Source organism: the organism of the source record quoted next, unplaced genomic scaffold (assembly GCF_019419815.1).
Source record: "Pyrus x bretschneideri cultivar Hongxiangsu unplaced genomic scaffold, Pyrus_bretschneideri_v1 Contig122, whole genome shotgun sequence".
NCBI classification, from domain to species: domain Eukaryota; kingdom Viridiplantae; phylum Streptophyta; class Magnoliopsida; order Rosales; family Rosaceae; genus Pyrus; species Pyrus x bretschneideri.
This window is the reverse complement of record NW_025999416.1, coordinates 422,152-436,889: the sequence shown is the minus strand read 5'-3', so window position 1 is coordinate 436,889 and position 14,738 is coordinate 422,152. Positions and strand designations below refer to the sequence as shown.

General features: G+C 36.2%; 1 protein-coding gene across 1 annotated transcript; it reads right to left on the bottom strand.

The window, feature by feature from the left end:
* Positions 1-9: 9 nt before the first annotated feature.
* LOC103929759 (DNA replication ATP-dependent helicase/nuclease JHS1) lies at positions 10-12,793 on the bottom strand. The gene is made up of 34 exons (XM_048578549.1): positions 12,133-12,793; positions 11,773-11,940; positions 11,480-11,689; positions 11,151-11,213; positions 10,742-10,951; positions 10,595-10,648; positions 10,450-10,511; positions 9,269-9,401; positions 9,023-9,133; positions 8,798-8,894; positions 8,559-8,641; positions 8,356-8,421; positions 7,720-7,875; positions 7,530-7,585; positions 7,349-7,406; positions 7,163-7,273; positions 7,003-7,059; positions 5,518-5,652; positions 5,162-5,407; positions 4,176-4,250; positions 3,870-3,991; positions 3,702-3,774; positions 3,503-3,607; positions 3,193-3,360; positions 2,880-2,949; positions 2,648-2,799; positions 2,164-2,241; positions 1,980-2,072; positions 1,761-1,898; positions 1,247-1,286; positions 1,082-1,155; positions 809-949; positions 563-682; positions 10-433 (listed from the first exon to the last, which is right to left on the bottom strand). Exons 1-34 carry the CDS (start codon positions 12,589-12,591, stop codon positions 269-271), a joined length of 4,149 nt encoding a protein of 1,382 aa, XP_048434506.1. The 5' UTR covers positions 12,592-12,793; the 3' UTR covers positions 10-268.
* Between the last annotated feature and the right edge of the window lie 1,945 nt (positions 12,794-14,738).

Here is a 14,738-nt window from a genome sequence, read left to right as displayed (position 1 = left end):
TGCCGATGCTGGAGAGAAATACCAGGGTTTTATCCCAAGTTTTTGGAATTTAGAGGTGGTTTCCGAGCATATTCACGGGCGGTTTGGGCAAACATGGAGGCGTTAAGTGGCGGTTTGAGCAATCATGGAGGCGTCGAGTGGCCTATAATTCTAAATCTTGAAAAAATGCCTCAGAGAGAGAGAGAGAGAGAGTGATGTTTCTATATGTACAACTTTCAAGCTTACTACAGATACATCAGCAGCATATGTACAGCCACTAATCAATCATCTATCTTGCCTGAGCCTGAGAGCATCTCTTTAACTCTCCTTTAAGCTTAATATCCTTGTTCGATACATTTAAGATGCCCGACTGTTGTTCAACTTGCTCGATAAGAAGCTTCAACAGCACAACATTCGATAGGGTTTTGCACGATCCAACCATTACCAACTTTTTCTACAGAAGCAAACCAAAATCAAACGAAAAACATGTTACTCAGTTTGGTCACTACGAAAACTTAAGAAAATCTCCAAATTCACATCGGAACATGATCGAATGAGAAGGCCAAACTCATGTGATTCTTACCTTGGCACGAGTGAGAGCTACATTAATCCTATGCCAGTCTCCAAGCAGCGAGGAGGAGCAATTCGTGGGATTTTCCGTTGACCTAACGAAGGACACTAGTATACAATCCTTGTCTCTTCCCTGGATAAAAAACAAGGACAACTGAAATTAGATATAACCATGTCATCCTTCTGCTTTCAAAGATATGAATAGTTAGACAAAGAAAACAATAACATCGGCATAGAAAATGAAATCCTTCACCCAGACCTGGTATTTGTCAATGGTATGTATCTCGACAGAGGTCAGGCGGCTGAGGGCAAGCCGGATGATCTCAGCCTGGGAGTTATATGGGGTAATGACACCAATATCTTCCCCCTTTATTCCACTCTTGACTAGTCCCTCCACAACCTAAAAGCAAAATGAAATTTTTATTTAGCTAAAACAAGCTACTTCAACGGTTTGCATTAGATCAGAAAGATATTTTCTTGGGGAAAAAGGATGATTGCGTTATGTATATATATATTCAAGCGAAGATCTAACCTGTACAATTATGTTAGCTTCTGTCGGGTTACTCACAATCTTGTGATCCTTTGCCTCAAAAGCAGGTAAAGAATCTACACTCCGAAAAGTGATTATATTAAACAACCAACACTGCTTATATAGAAGAACAGATTATGTAAAACAGATAATAGTACCTCAACAAACCTGTATTAATAAATATAACTGGCTTGCTTGGGTTTATAACCTGCAACCAAGTTTTAAAACACATGAAAAATGCATCAAAGTTTGAACAAAACCACAATTTCATTGCACAAGTTTTCGACAAGCCATAAAATGTGAAACAATTCACTTGAATCCAATCTGTGACAAAATCATATCATCATGAATTCAACCAAATTGGAAATCGGTTTTCCCTAAGCACAATCTAATTTTTAAACATGCTAACCGGTTGTAATGAACATCAAGTCATAATTCTTTTACATTATATATCAATAGTTTCCAATGCCCATAACATGACACGGAAGATAACCTGTATGGATTTATCCGGAAGAAAGGTGCTATAAACTGAATGAGAATTTTGTTATCAAATATATCTACTACTACCGCTTATGAGTAGAACGAACACGGATATAGGTATACTTCTTTATGCAAGTGCACATCATGAATAAACTTATACATTTCAATAGAAATATGGGATTCCCTTGAAAATTGCTCTCACCTCCTGTATCCAAAATGAATGAGATATTGAACTTGAAACCTTGAGTTTGGCATTTTCTATTTCAGGAGAGCCACAACGCAATCGATCACCATAAATCAAGGCATTTGACAGTTCCATAATGCCTCGACACATACGGTACTGGATGCAAACAGTTCGGTAAATATCACTTCTACAGAAGAGTGCCAAAATTTATATACAATAGCAAATGAATATAATAACCTGGCTTTGCAAGGCTGAAATTGCCTGAGGATGCGCTTCTGAAAGCCTGCAAAACAAGCTTACCCCCATTCCATTTTCTCGAGCCTCTGTACTCTGGAAATAAAAAAGCATAGGGCATTTCATTAAGCCACAGTTCAGAGCGTGACAACCAATTAGAACCCTACAGGCATGCAGTGATATACACCTTGACCAGAGGAGGTAATTGATAATGATCGCCAACCAGGACAAACTTTGAAGCAAACATCAGAGGGCCAAGAGATACCTGTTACAACAGAAAATTGCTCATGAATCCACTGCCTTTGATAAGGTTCTGAATAAACAAGTGACTTCAACTTTCATTTAAAGCTAAACAAAATCCTAAAAGAGAGAATATAAATTCAACCCATCTAAGCGCAATTCCGACTAATTAACACACAAAACAACATTAGATAGATTTTTTACTTTATTATAAATCTATACTTGCAACATGACATAACATCAGGGAAAGATAATTCGATGAGTTCAACTTAACCACTGACAATGAATTAACTACCAAATCATTAAGTACTACATTTTGGTCTTCACCACATATTTGCTAACTTTCTCAATGGTATAGCTTAATATACATCTGCCTCTAGTTACATAAACAATAACTGCAGGTCAAGATATCCATCAGAAATTGTACGTACTGGAAGGGTGGTCTGTCCAGCTTCATCCATGATGCATACATCAAATCTCTTATTGGAAAGCAAGGGGCTGGTGATCCCCAAGCATGTAACGGCAACCACCTTGACTTGGTCTAATATTAACTTAATGCCTTCCACAGTTTGAATGTTCATCTCTGTCACAGAAACCACCGTTAATATGTTGAGAATTAAGTTAGATACTGAAGAAAATTCTCTCAATAGTTTAAAATCTGACCTGAGAAGCAATGGCCTCTAATTTCTTCATGCACAGCTTCATGTCTTCCAATTCGTATAAAATCAATATCCTGCCATGCTTTAAATTCAATACAAAAAAACCCAATGGAGTGTTTCACAGAAGATATGTACCTCAAAAATGGGTAAACTATACACCCACAAATATAGAACGAAAAGAGACATCAACTTTGTGCCCAATAGTGAATGGTAACTGCAGCCCATTAGATTGAATGGTGGAAAAAATTTGCTATGCACAAGAACAAATAATAATAGAAAGAATATGCTTATCAATGGATGTGAAATAGAGATATGACCTCAGCCTTTAATTTGACAAGTAGATTATCAACAGCGGAGTTTGTGTAGGACGTAAGCAAAATGGATGAACCTCTAATCAACAGAGCTTTCACAGCATGCACCATGGTGGATGTCTTGCCCGTTCCAGGCATTCCTAGTATAAGAGCGTAGTCCTTTGCTGTAAGTATCTGGATATTTGTTGAATTAGTAAATGTCAACATTCAATAGATAACTGAAAGATTAGTGTCAAACAAATTTAGCCTCTGGGTAGAGACTTTCTGCAGGAAGACATCATAAGTATTATGGAAAAAAGATAAACGTATAGAAAACCTTGAGAATGGCTCGACGCTGATCATCATTTAAATTTCTCTGGGACCAGACATAGGATATTGCTGGATCCTGGCTTAGTGGAGACCCATTGTCAAACCTAGGAGCCTAAAAAGAATCCACACATGTCGAACAACAAAAAAGCGAGTTAGAATTAGCAAAAGATGGTTAATTTGATGGAAAACAATTCACTAAAACTCACTTCTAGGTCAACAATCATCTTTCTAAGGTGAGCAGCTTGTGTACTTTGAAGAAAAAGTTGAACAAGGTTAAACCTTCAGCAACAAAAGCATGAACTTAGACAGGGTCAGAGAAGTACTCTAAAAGTTTGGATATGGAAATTTCTCAGAAAGGTTCAGGAGTGTGTTACCTCATAACTGAAAATGATGTCACAAAATCATCTTTGTCAACACGCCAGACCTCCTGAAGGAGATCACTTGCCTCTGAAGAAGGATTGCTCCAAGGAAGTCGTAAGTGCTTAGAGAAAGAAACCTAGAGTTTTGCAGAAAATATTAGAATTTACAAAATTGATTTGATCAGTAAGTTAAGATTTTCCACTGTAGCATTCATCAGCTATATTAGCACATCCGCTTAAAGGTCAGGTAAGCACTAAAACGCCAGATTTGAGCTTACAGTAGTACAGATGAACAGGAAACATGGCAGATATTATCCTTACAGAAACATGGGATTGACTTATATCCGTTATGATCCCACTTGCAACAGGTAAATTACCAGATTCGCTGCTAAGTATCTAAACAATAAACCAATAACCAGTGATTAATAAATTGTTAGTGAGGATAAAAGAAAAGGCGTACCAGGGGAAACAAAATCACACTCACAACAACTAACTTGCATATATAAAAAGCATGCATGCATGCACAAGTTCAACTTCTTGAGAAGACCAAAACATGAATTAATATAATTAATTGATTACTTTATTAACTTGATTAGGTTCTTAGGGAATGACTGGAAAGCTAAACAAGTATTGCAATATTATTCTGCACAACAAGAAATTCCATCCAAGAAAGAAAAAGAATTCAAACAGGCATAAATTTCAAACAGATTCTTATTACTGTTTGATAGTTTTGTTTCCAACTTAAATTTGATTTTTTTTTTTTTTTTTTTTGCTAAAGCAAAAAAACTCCAGAGACTGAGCGAGAGAAGGAAATGAGGGCAGAAGAGGCTTCAAATTTTCCTTTTTGTTGAAGTATATATTAGACAGTGATAGATTTACAAGAAGTGCCTGCATGTGTACCAAGAAACACACAAACATATGAAACGTATCAGGTTAATATTTATTATGTCTCAAGTCAATACCCAATAATTGTTGTTATGTTTATCAAATATCAAAAGAACAGGTCACCATAAAACACAATCACGCGTAACTACTTACCCTAGACATCTTAACAAAATATCTGAACATCTTACATATCTAAATCCTTAAAGCAATAAACAATCATTAATAAAAAATGTACATGTCATAGAGAAAAAGATTCTTGATTAATGAATCATGAACATTACATGTTCTTTAGTAAGTCTTCCATGGAAATAACTTCGAGTACATAAAATCCACACCTACTGTAAGAGTTTTATGTTAAACTAGTACAAACAATCAGCTTTCATGTGAACTACCAAAAACCACATTATGAAAGTAAAACATACCACAAAGTCACCACATTTCAGTGTACAGTCTATATCTTTTCTTGAAGAACTGGCGCTTGAAAAATCTATATCAGATGTCCTCCCATTGAGAGAAGGAAAATTCTTACGCAGAAAACGATAAACAAATCTGCTATCTTTTCCGGAAGCCGAACATGGAGAATCACCATCAAGAACAATAAAAGAAAGGCAACCAGTGGCATAATCACTATTGGAGCTATGCGACCGCCAAATTTCATTCTTTACAAGCTGAAACAGATAAATTTTCAAACAAGAGAAAAGTTGTTAGCATATCAAATAAACTAAACTTAGGAGTTAGACATTTATACACTTTGCAACCAGTGACTTCAAAATTGCACCTGCATCTCTTTAGCTTCCAGATCAATCAACCCATCCCACAGCCTTAAGAAAACACCATGAGCATTTGTTAGGTACCGAGTATTTGAATCAAACAAATCTGCCAATCCGCTGCTCTCTGTGCTTCCACCATGTACCTGTGGAATTAAAGGTGATGACCAATGATATAACACTTCTTAAAGTATGAATAGAATTATAGTAATGAATAATGATATAACACTTCTTAAAGTATGAATAGTATTATAGTAATGAATATCTTGCTTATATTGAGGTTTCCTGTGTGACTGCAACTTTTTTCATGGGAAACCTAGTTTTAAACTTAATATTTTACATGGGTCATGAGGGATGTGGAAACTCTGTAAAATCGGAGATTGGTCCCTCGGTCATATGTTGCAAGGGTTGGCGTTAGTAATTGTAAATTCCAATCAAGGGAAGCTAGATCCAGTGATCTTTCTATTTACAATCATTTGAAGGACTTGCAAACTAAACGAAGGCTATATTTACTTATTCTTAGTAGCTTATAGCTGATGTGATATAGAAAGCGTTGCAGGAATTTCTCGATGGCAACAGGATTAAAATAGTGTCCATTCCCATCAACATTGAAGATTGGTTATGTTAATGATTGTCAAGGGTAGCACTGAAACAAAGTAGAACTAAGGTTCTCCATCAATCATTTTCTTGAGAAGCCTAAAGAACACAATAATTGTAATATTGTCAATGGCAGGCAGGGGGTGCAAAAAAGTCAACAGGAAAGGTTGCAACAACTTACTGATGACATGGAGATTTCAAGGATTCAAATAATACTTAGAAATATAGTTAGGGCTACTAATCAGTCATGTAAATATCACACGACAAAATTGATCTACAGATTGTTTGCATTAGGCAGTATATTAAGATTTTGAATAATCAAGTACATAGTAACTGAAATCTTATAGGAAACTGAGAAAAAAGAAGGGTAGTGCTATCCACACACCCATTTTTACTTCTCACACACCCTTCTCAATTTTTGGCTGTTGGATCTAATGAATTGAAGAAGATCAATGGCCAAAGACTAACAAGGTTGTGTGGGAGTAAAAATGGGTGTGTGAATATCACTTTCCCTTTGGAGTAGGTAGTAAACCACCATGTTTCTATTCTTTTTGGAAAGTGCTTTTTAAGAGTCCCAATCAAAAGTAAAATCAATGTTGCATTTCTGCTGACAAGAGTAGGCAAAAGTTTGAAAGAATCTCATTAATCATCAGTTCTTTTGTCAATTAAACCAAAGAGAAACTAATACACACACACACACACACACACAGAGGGCCGCAAGATTACAAGCTGAAGATAAATAAGATCAGAAGAAATAAATATTGGCTTTAGCTCAAAATTCAAATTAATGAATATGAGCCAAACTTGAACAATTTATGAAGTAACAATTTGTTTGCTCTCCTAGTTAGCAATGACTATCCACGCTTTGACAAAACATTACAAGAATAAATAGAAAATACCTTGTGATAGACAGTACAAACATTTAGATGGCGGCAACTTCCGCAAATGCTCCGACACTACAGCACGAACAAGAACAAAAACAGAAAGAATCTAAAATATCTGCCCAGTAAAGAGTTCTCCGAAAAAAAAAAATTGTTCATACTACAACAACCGTCATACCTGTAACATTGGGGGCAGTACTTGTGTTTGTGATGCCTTGAGGATATCATTTGCAAGTTCATTACGTCGCATGATTAGACCAACCAGGTCAGATCTTCTAGCAACAATCCCCTGTTTAATTTATTTTATTAAGATAAATTCATTTAAGACTACATAAATACATGATGCAGGTGCATTCCGTACTACCTGTGTCTGATCTGACTGCAGATAACATAGGAGACCAGTATCGACATGCTTCTGGTACCTGAATACAAGAGAAGCATAGCAAATTAAATAAAATTTTCTCAAAAGATATCAATATTGACTTGTACAAAGGCCTGGACCCTGTGGAAACCAAAAAAATAGAGATGAATAAAACTATAAGTACCTGTCCGACATGAGGAGAGTGTATAAGATCACTTGGGCACTATGCTCCATAGACGACTGCACATATAACCATGACCCAAAATTCAAAAGAGAAACTTTAAGCAACATAAGTTAATACAATGACAAACATGACTCAAGTTTAATATCATTCTAGACAAGTTTAAGTGAACTAGTAAAGACATTATTCTTGCCTGGCCCTTTGGTACTTTCCCACTTTTGAACTCTAAAGGCATGACCTTTTCATGAGATTCACCACTGTTAGATTCAACTTTCACTCTGACAGAAGCATCAATCTGGCCTTTCAGACCATATTTTGGAGCCCAGGCCATCTCCTCAATATCAGTTACCTACAGAATAGACATAGTTCACAGATGACCTATTGTCGTTCCTGAAATGAGTACATGTGACTTACGGAATAGCATATAACATACAATTGAAAACTAGGACCATGTTTACAAACACAAACTTCATCTAACCATGTATGCCTTCGACCGGCAGATACATATAGAAGAAAACATTTGAACGCCCATCATCATATAGATGCATTTACTTGCAAGGAAAATATTTTACAGTATAAGAAGACAATTTTCAAACTCAGGAGGGTGCATGCAATGATAAATACTTTGCAGTAATAGGAAAACCAGTCAACTTTCAAACTCACAAAGCTACCGATTCATGCAGGCTTCCAGATAAGTGGGTATGGCGCATGAATCCCATGTAAATGATCTTTAAACAGGTAGATACAATGAAAACATGTCTACGGATGCAAAAAATATATAACATAGAACAACCAATTATCTACAAATAGACCAAGTGTGATGCCTTGCCTCAGATAATTTGACCTTTTTCACACCAATGTCAGATCCAAAATCAATAGAAGGAGCTTTTGAACCCTGCCACAATACCATTAGCCTCAGAATATAGCCCTACTCTCTACTGTTGCTTTAAGGTGCAAAATGTCAAACAATTCTTCACCTGAATTGTGAAAATAGAAAGAAAAAAAAAATCAATATAAACAAAATGGCCGCACCTGGGAATTTTTGAAGAGGTTAACCCAATTCAATATTTTGGGGACAGCCTCAATCAATGTTTTGTACATATCATTTTCGTTCACTGCAAAATCCACATGAAAGGGAAGAGAAGCTTGACTAAGATCCATAAAACTGACCAATGAAATGTTAGGAAAACTAGTCCCACTCAAACTAACCTGAATGATGATGACATAGATATTAGAAATTATTTCAAAGTAAAATCTAAAAAAATTCTAACCTCCACAAGCATACAAGTTCTCAAGGTTTTTCTGGAGCACCGTTCTTGTGCGTTCCTCCAAGAAAGTTACTGTAGGTATCTCCTTCATAAGTCCAGCCTACAGAAACAAAGAAATTTTACACGATATAGATGAGCAATTATTACAAATTATTTCATGGGAAAAAGATGCATGACACTATCCATATACATTAAAAAGTTTACAAGGTCATAGGGTGGTTTTGATACCTCAAAAACTCGATGCAATATTGTACCACTTAGTGCTGCAGTTGAATGCTCATTGGATTTTAGCCTTTCATCCAGGACAGTTCGCCTAGGGCAAATGAAGCTAGCTGTAACCTAACAGTGTTTCAAATTATTAGGATCAAGTAGGGCAACAATAACTACAAAACTAATGACAAAATATCAGAGAAATCATAACAAAAACAATGTCAACAACATGTAAAGGATAAATGAACAAGCAGGAAGTAGTACCCTAGTCCCAGACACCAAAACATCTGGATGAACAATTATAAAATTATTGTGACGATCCACATGACACTGTCCTTGGTTATCAAATTCGCCAATAACATTGACAGAATCTCCAGGAGCAATGACACTGTACAACCTGAGAAAATAATGGAGAATAGGAGAGCGACATTATTAAAAATCATATTTTGAAATCAAGAAGAATTTGAATTTTAATGTACTAGTTTTTTTGGCAAACCAAGAGCATTCAATTTCACCCCAAATGTACAAATCTCTAAGACACTAATATTTAATGAAGAAAACAAAGACATTATGGTAAAGTTAAATAATTTGATCTCACTAGAGGTCCACAATCTAGGCCAAAAATACACAAACGTAGCCTATTACATCCAAATTAAAATACAAACTTTGACTGCAAATGGTCAAAACTAAGATTAACTCACAGCTCCTGCATGCAATCGAGATGAAGAATATTATAAGGAATGTTCCTAAAAAGGGAGGATACTAAGGATCATAAAGATGACACCTCATCCCCTAGCCTATCTTCAATAATTGTACCAATTTTCTATAGTCAAACCACCCAAATTACAGCCAACACACATAAAGTTTTTGCCTTCTTCCACCCCCACCCACCCAAAATCCAAAAAATAAAAGAGCAAAATGCTTCTCAAATAATAAATACACAAGAGGCCAGGATCACCCAACTCAACCTTGCCTTCTCAAAACATCCAGAGAGTAATTGGGCAATGCGGACAAAAATCCATTGCAGATAATATACAAATATATTTAAACAAATGTAAGGCCTCCTCCACTTAACATTATTACAAGTTTGACCCTCCGATGATCAATAAATCAAGCAAGAATCTGAACTTTGGTGCCTTAGATTTACAGAAGAATTCTAATCACAGTCAAGTCACAAATAATAGGGGTGGAAATGGCCATAAAGATGAGGCCACGAAAAACCATGAAGAGCCATCTTGCGGAATTAATTAGTACTAAAAAAAGTTCCCTATCAAGCAGGAACAAGCTGAAATCGCATAGAACGTGCATTTCTATTTTGGAGAAAAATAACCACTCTAAATAATGCTTGTAAGAAATTGTTGTATTATGCCACATTACTGGAAAATAATTTCCAAAGAACCAATAAAGTATTAAAGTGCTACAAAACAAGAAAATCCTGAATTTACCACTCATCTCGTAAATATACAGAGCGCTCTTCTCCGCTTTGCTCATTTAGTAACCTTATAACCTGCAAATCAATGGGATAATCTATATTAGCATTACTAATCTATAGAACAAAAGTAATAATTTAAGATTTTGCTTACTAGAAACCTTAAACAGGCATTGATCACCAGATGAATCAGCATCTCCACATTTCTCAGATACCTATAGCAGAAAGCAAAAACAAAAAAAGTTGCTAACCAATTTTAAAGAATTCACTATTCTTTCTCAAAGAGAAACTAAACTCATAATCCATACCTCCAATACAAGAAAACTACAATAGGAAGATTTCCGAAGAACCTTTCCTGTTAGAGATGTCTCTACTCTTTTTACTGTGTGATCCAAACTGATAGGCATTCTCTTGCTTTTTTTATCTTCAACTTGAAATGGAGATTCCTCCACATCACTAGACACTGAATCTTCAACAGAAATAACATCTTCCACTTGATCTAAGAGTTCAAGCAATGCCTAATAGAATAGAAAAATATGCCAAAAGAATTTCTAATTAACACCACAGCTTGAAGAAGATATAATTGACACATACCAGCCACACAGGTCAAGTCCAAGCGAACTTGCAGATTAGAAAATGAACTGATTAATTGCTTTTTATCTAAGTATGATAGCATGGTCCAAACTTGGTCAAGTAGATAATTTTATTGATCCAAACCTTTTTATGCTGCCTCAACCCCGGCTGATCTGAAACTCCATTACATACAACACCATTAGCAAGCTGCATTGCAGTTACAGCGTCAATCAGAAAAAGATGATTCCACACCCTCTACTTAGCAGACGGAAAAAGGATATCAAAGAATGTTCTTTTCATCTATTGATTCTAATGTACAGACAGAGAAAAGATTAAATAGGAAAAGACCGATGTAAACAAAACAGCAGAACAAATTTCTTCTTCTTGTTTCTTGCTTTCACCATTTCCATGAATTTAAAAGTTCAGACAACATCATAAATAATTACGCTGGGTCAGTTTGAAAGCACAATTACCTTATCATGACAGTACGGTAGAGAAGGTGGAGTTCGGAATGGACTCTGCCTACTATCTATTCCTGAAAAAGCTCCATTACTATCCATATCCTGATCTGGTTTAACTCTTTTTACACCAACCCTATTCAGGGATACCAACGATCTATCAGAAGTATTCGATGTCGGTGAGGGAATCCACTTCTCAACCGTTACAGCTTTAACAGGAGAAGTCTGTACATTTATCATTGATTACTCACTGACAACAATACAAACAAAAAGAAGGAAATGAAGAGAAAACTAAAAAATAAACATGCCTTGTTTTGCGAGCACTGATTAATCCTTAAAGATTCAAGCCTTGAAGAGTCAGCCAACACTCTAATAATCTCCGGCATGCGTTTTGAAACAGCTTGGAGTCTTTCATTTACCGGAGATATCCTCCATGTCACCTCATCACCTCCGTCATCTTGGCTCTGCTTAATCAACTATCACCGTATTGAAACTCCCAAAATCAAATTACACAAATAAATACCATAAAATCAGCATTGCTCAAAGTTTCACAAGTAAAACACAAGCATTTCCATCAATTGTAGCATAAAGAAATTATCTTTCAATAAGAAACAATACAGAAATGAAAATAAAATTATTTCTGTGAAAAATTGAAGCTAAGAATTTACCATTCCAGGTGAAAACTTGAAGCGCTTCAAAGACTTGGACTTTGAAATCTCCGGCGAGGCCTCATCGTCAACATTCTCTTTATCACCTTCAACTCCGGCCGCCATCAAATTCTCCGGCGGCGTGTACTTCGGCATGCTATTCTTATTCCCCAATTCCGAGATCGACTGAATTTCATCATTCACCAAAGCTAAAACCGCATTGCCCGCATCAATCTGAGCAGGCTTTCGGATCTTTGGAACCGAATGTACTGGAGCAACGGTGGGAGAGACGGTGGCGGCTAGGGTTTTAGGGTTCTGATGAGGGGAAGAAGCGGCGACCTCTTTGGGTTTCTGAGAGTTCTGGGTGTGGCGCTCAAAAAAATGTTGGATGCCGAACTTGGAGGGCTGCAGCTGAGCTTTCGAGTTGGATTTCTTAGACGACGTCGTGTTGGAAGAAATGGGTTTCTTTCTCGGAGCCATTGGAGCAATGGTGTAGTAGCTTTTCCAGTTCCTGGTCTGCTGGTTCAGTTCTCGGAGTGCGATTGGAGATTTGGGGGTTTTGGATTTCGCTTTCTGCTGATCTGTGATTTTCCCGCCAAAATGAACGTACGGCTCCAAAATGAAAAATGAAAAGTGGGTGTAGTTGGCCTTTTGGGATGAAGATGATAGAGATCCGGCCTCAATGAGAGCCCAAATGAATTTGTGGAGATAAATGGCTAAAGATGGTCATCGATTATGGCAGTTGGATAACCGCAATTATTTATTTATAACCGTTTTTCAACATACATTTCTCCTAAATTCAAGCAAGTTTTCAATTAAAAACATCTAGTCTAAGATTAAAATAAATCAAACTTTATATGATTACAAAGTTGGTGGAGAAAATACTTTGACTATGTAGAGATTATTTGAGCAACACATGCATATAAATAATAATTAAAGTAAAGCATGAACTCAAAACAAATTTGTCCCATGAAATTCAAGGCCAAGTGAGTGGTGAACCAAGACTCTTTTCATCAAAGTGAAAGAAGAATGTTTGAGCCTTCATACCTTTAAAGCTTATCCTTGTGTTCACAAGGTTATTAGCCATTTAAGGCTCTTCAATCTTCTTCCAAGACTCCATGGATTTGCCTCCCTGAATCCTTGGGCATTTGCTCCTTCCTTTCTCCTTTGCTCCTTGAGGATTTGATGAAAAGATTCTCCAAGCACCAAAGAGATGGTACCTCTAAGTCTCCACATCAAGATAGAGATGTGAAGCAAGATGGAAGGCTTATAAGAAGTTTTGATGCTAGTAAAACTTGTTCTATTGCCAGCTGTTTAAGGGAGAAAGAGGAGATGAAGCACCTCTAAGTTTCTCTTCTTCTAACAACCCTAATGAGGGTTTAGTTATAACACATTAACACCCCTTTTGTAGCCCCTCAAAATTGAGTGATGTGAATGTAATTAAGCTCTCTCTCTCTCTCTCTCTCTCTCTCTCTCTCTCTCTCTCTCTTTATGGGCAGTTTTCTCTAGTCATTGGGTTTGTGTCACATTTGGTTTAAGTTGACATACAACTTAAGCTTAATGGGCATTATGGACCAAAGGCCATTGGGCCTCAAAAAACTATTTAATCGATCTTATCCATCTCAATTATAAATCTTCATACTTATCCTTACATGGTGTACGATCCATTAGGTTCCAATTAGCGAGGCAGTGGGTAATTATAAATCTTATTAATCGATTGTGAATTAAAACTTCCTTTCAATTCTCTCTTTGATGAGATTAGTGATAGCTAATCTTCGGGGCTTACACAAACCTTGAGTGACACCTAGTCGTATGTTATGGCTTCCTAAGCTAAATAGAAGTTATTGGAGAACCTATTAAGTTACAACTATAATGCAATGTGGTTCTTCTCTAATTCAATACTCTTGATCAAATTGTTTGGTTGATAGTTCTATTACATGTCTACTATCTAATGTGATACTTCTTTATATGATTCTATTGAATATGATTTGGAACATACTTCCTAAATCATATTCATATGTTTTAGCCAAAGACTCCTAAATATATTTTATAGTATTCTCCTTCCACTATGGAATGTTAGATATCCCTTATTGTACCCTCACATATGCATGTCTCTCTGAGTTAATAAACGATTGCAACAATGCTAGGAACTTGCCCAAGGTAATGCATGGTCTTGTTACATTGTCAAATGATCAAAGACATACCCACATGACAACTGTGATGTCTCAGGTCGAATGACTACTTTTTATTATTGTAACCAATGAGTTCTTACCTGATATGTATGCTTGTTGATCGTTGTTCAGTATACCTCACCAACCTTTGGAGCACCTATTTGTTTGTCTTAGTGTCCGAACACTAATGGCCTTGAGATTAGTCATACTTCCATTTGAGTTGACTAACACATACTAGTGTTAGTGAATTGTCAATGCCCAATTGATAATCCTATGGTTAGGAACATTTTAGAAATGAACGTAAGAGAAAGATCTCGTTGGTTTAACACTTATATCACTTCTAACTTAGGTTGATTACATTCATTGGATTCTGTTCTTGATTAAACACATAATACATTAAATAGTGATTAACAATAAACCATGTCCTTCCATTAAACTAAACAAGAGTTTAACATG

What these genes read in the sequence shown, in the direction of transcription:
- LOC103929759 (XM_048578549.1), bottom strand. Translation starts at nt 12,591, where the DNA reads ATGGCTCCGAGAAAGAAACCCATTTCTTCCAACACGACGTCGTCTAAG. An exon ending in TATTGCATCGAGTTTTTGAG is followed by an intron (nt 8,895 to 9,022) that starts GTATCAAAACCA and finishes TTGTTTCTGTAG; the next exon opens with GCTGGACTTATGAAGGAGAT. An exon ending in TAGAGGCCATTGCTTCTCAG is followed by an intron (nt 2,800 to 2,879) that starts GTCAGATTTTAA and finishes TTTCTGTGACAG; the next exon opens with AGATGAACATTCAAACTGTG.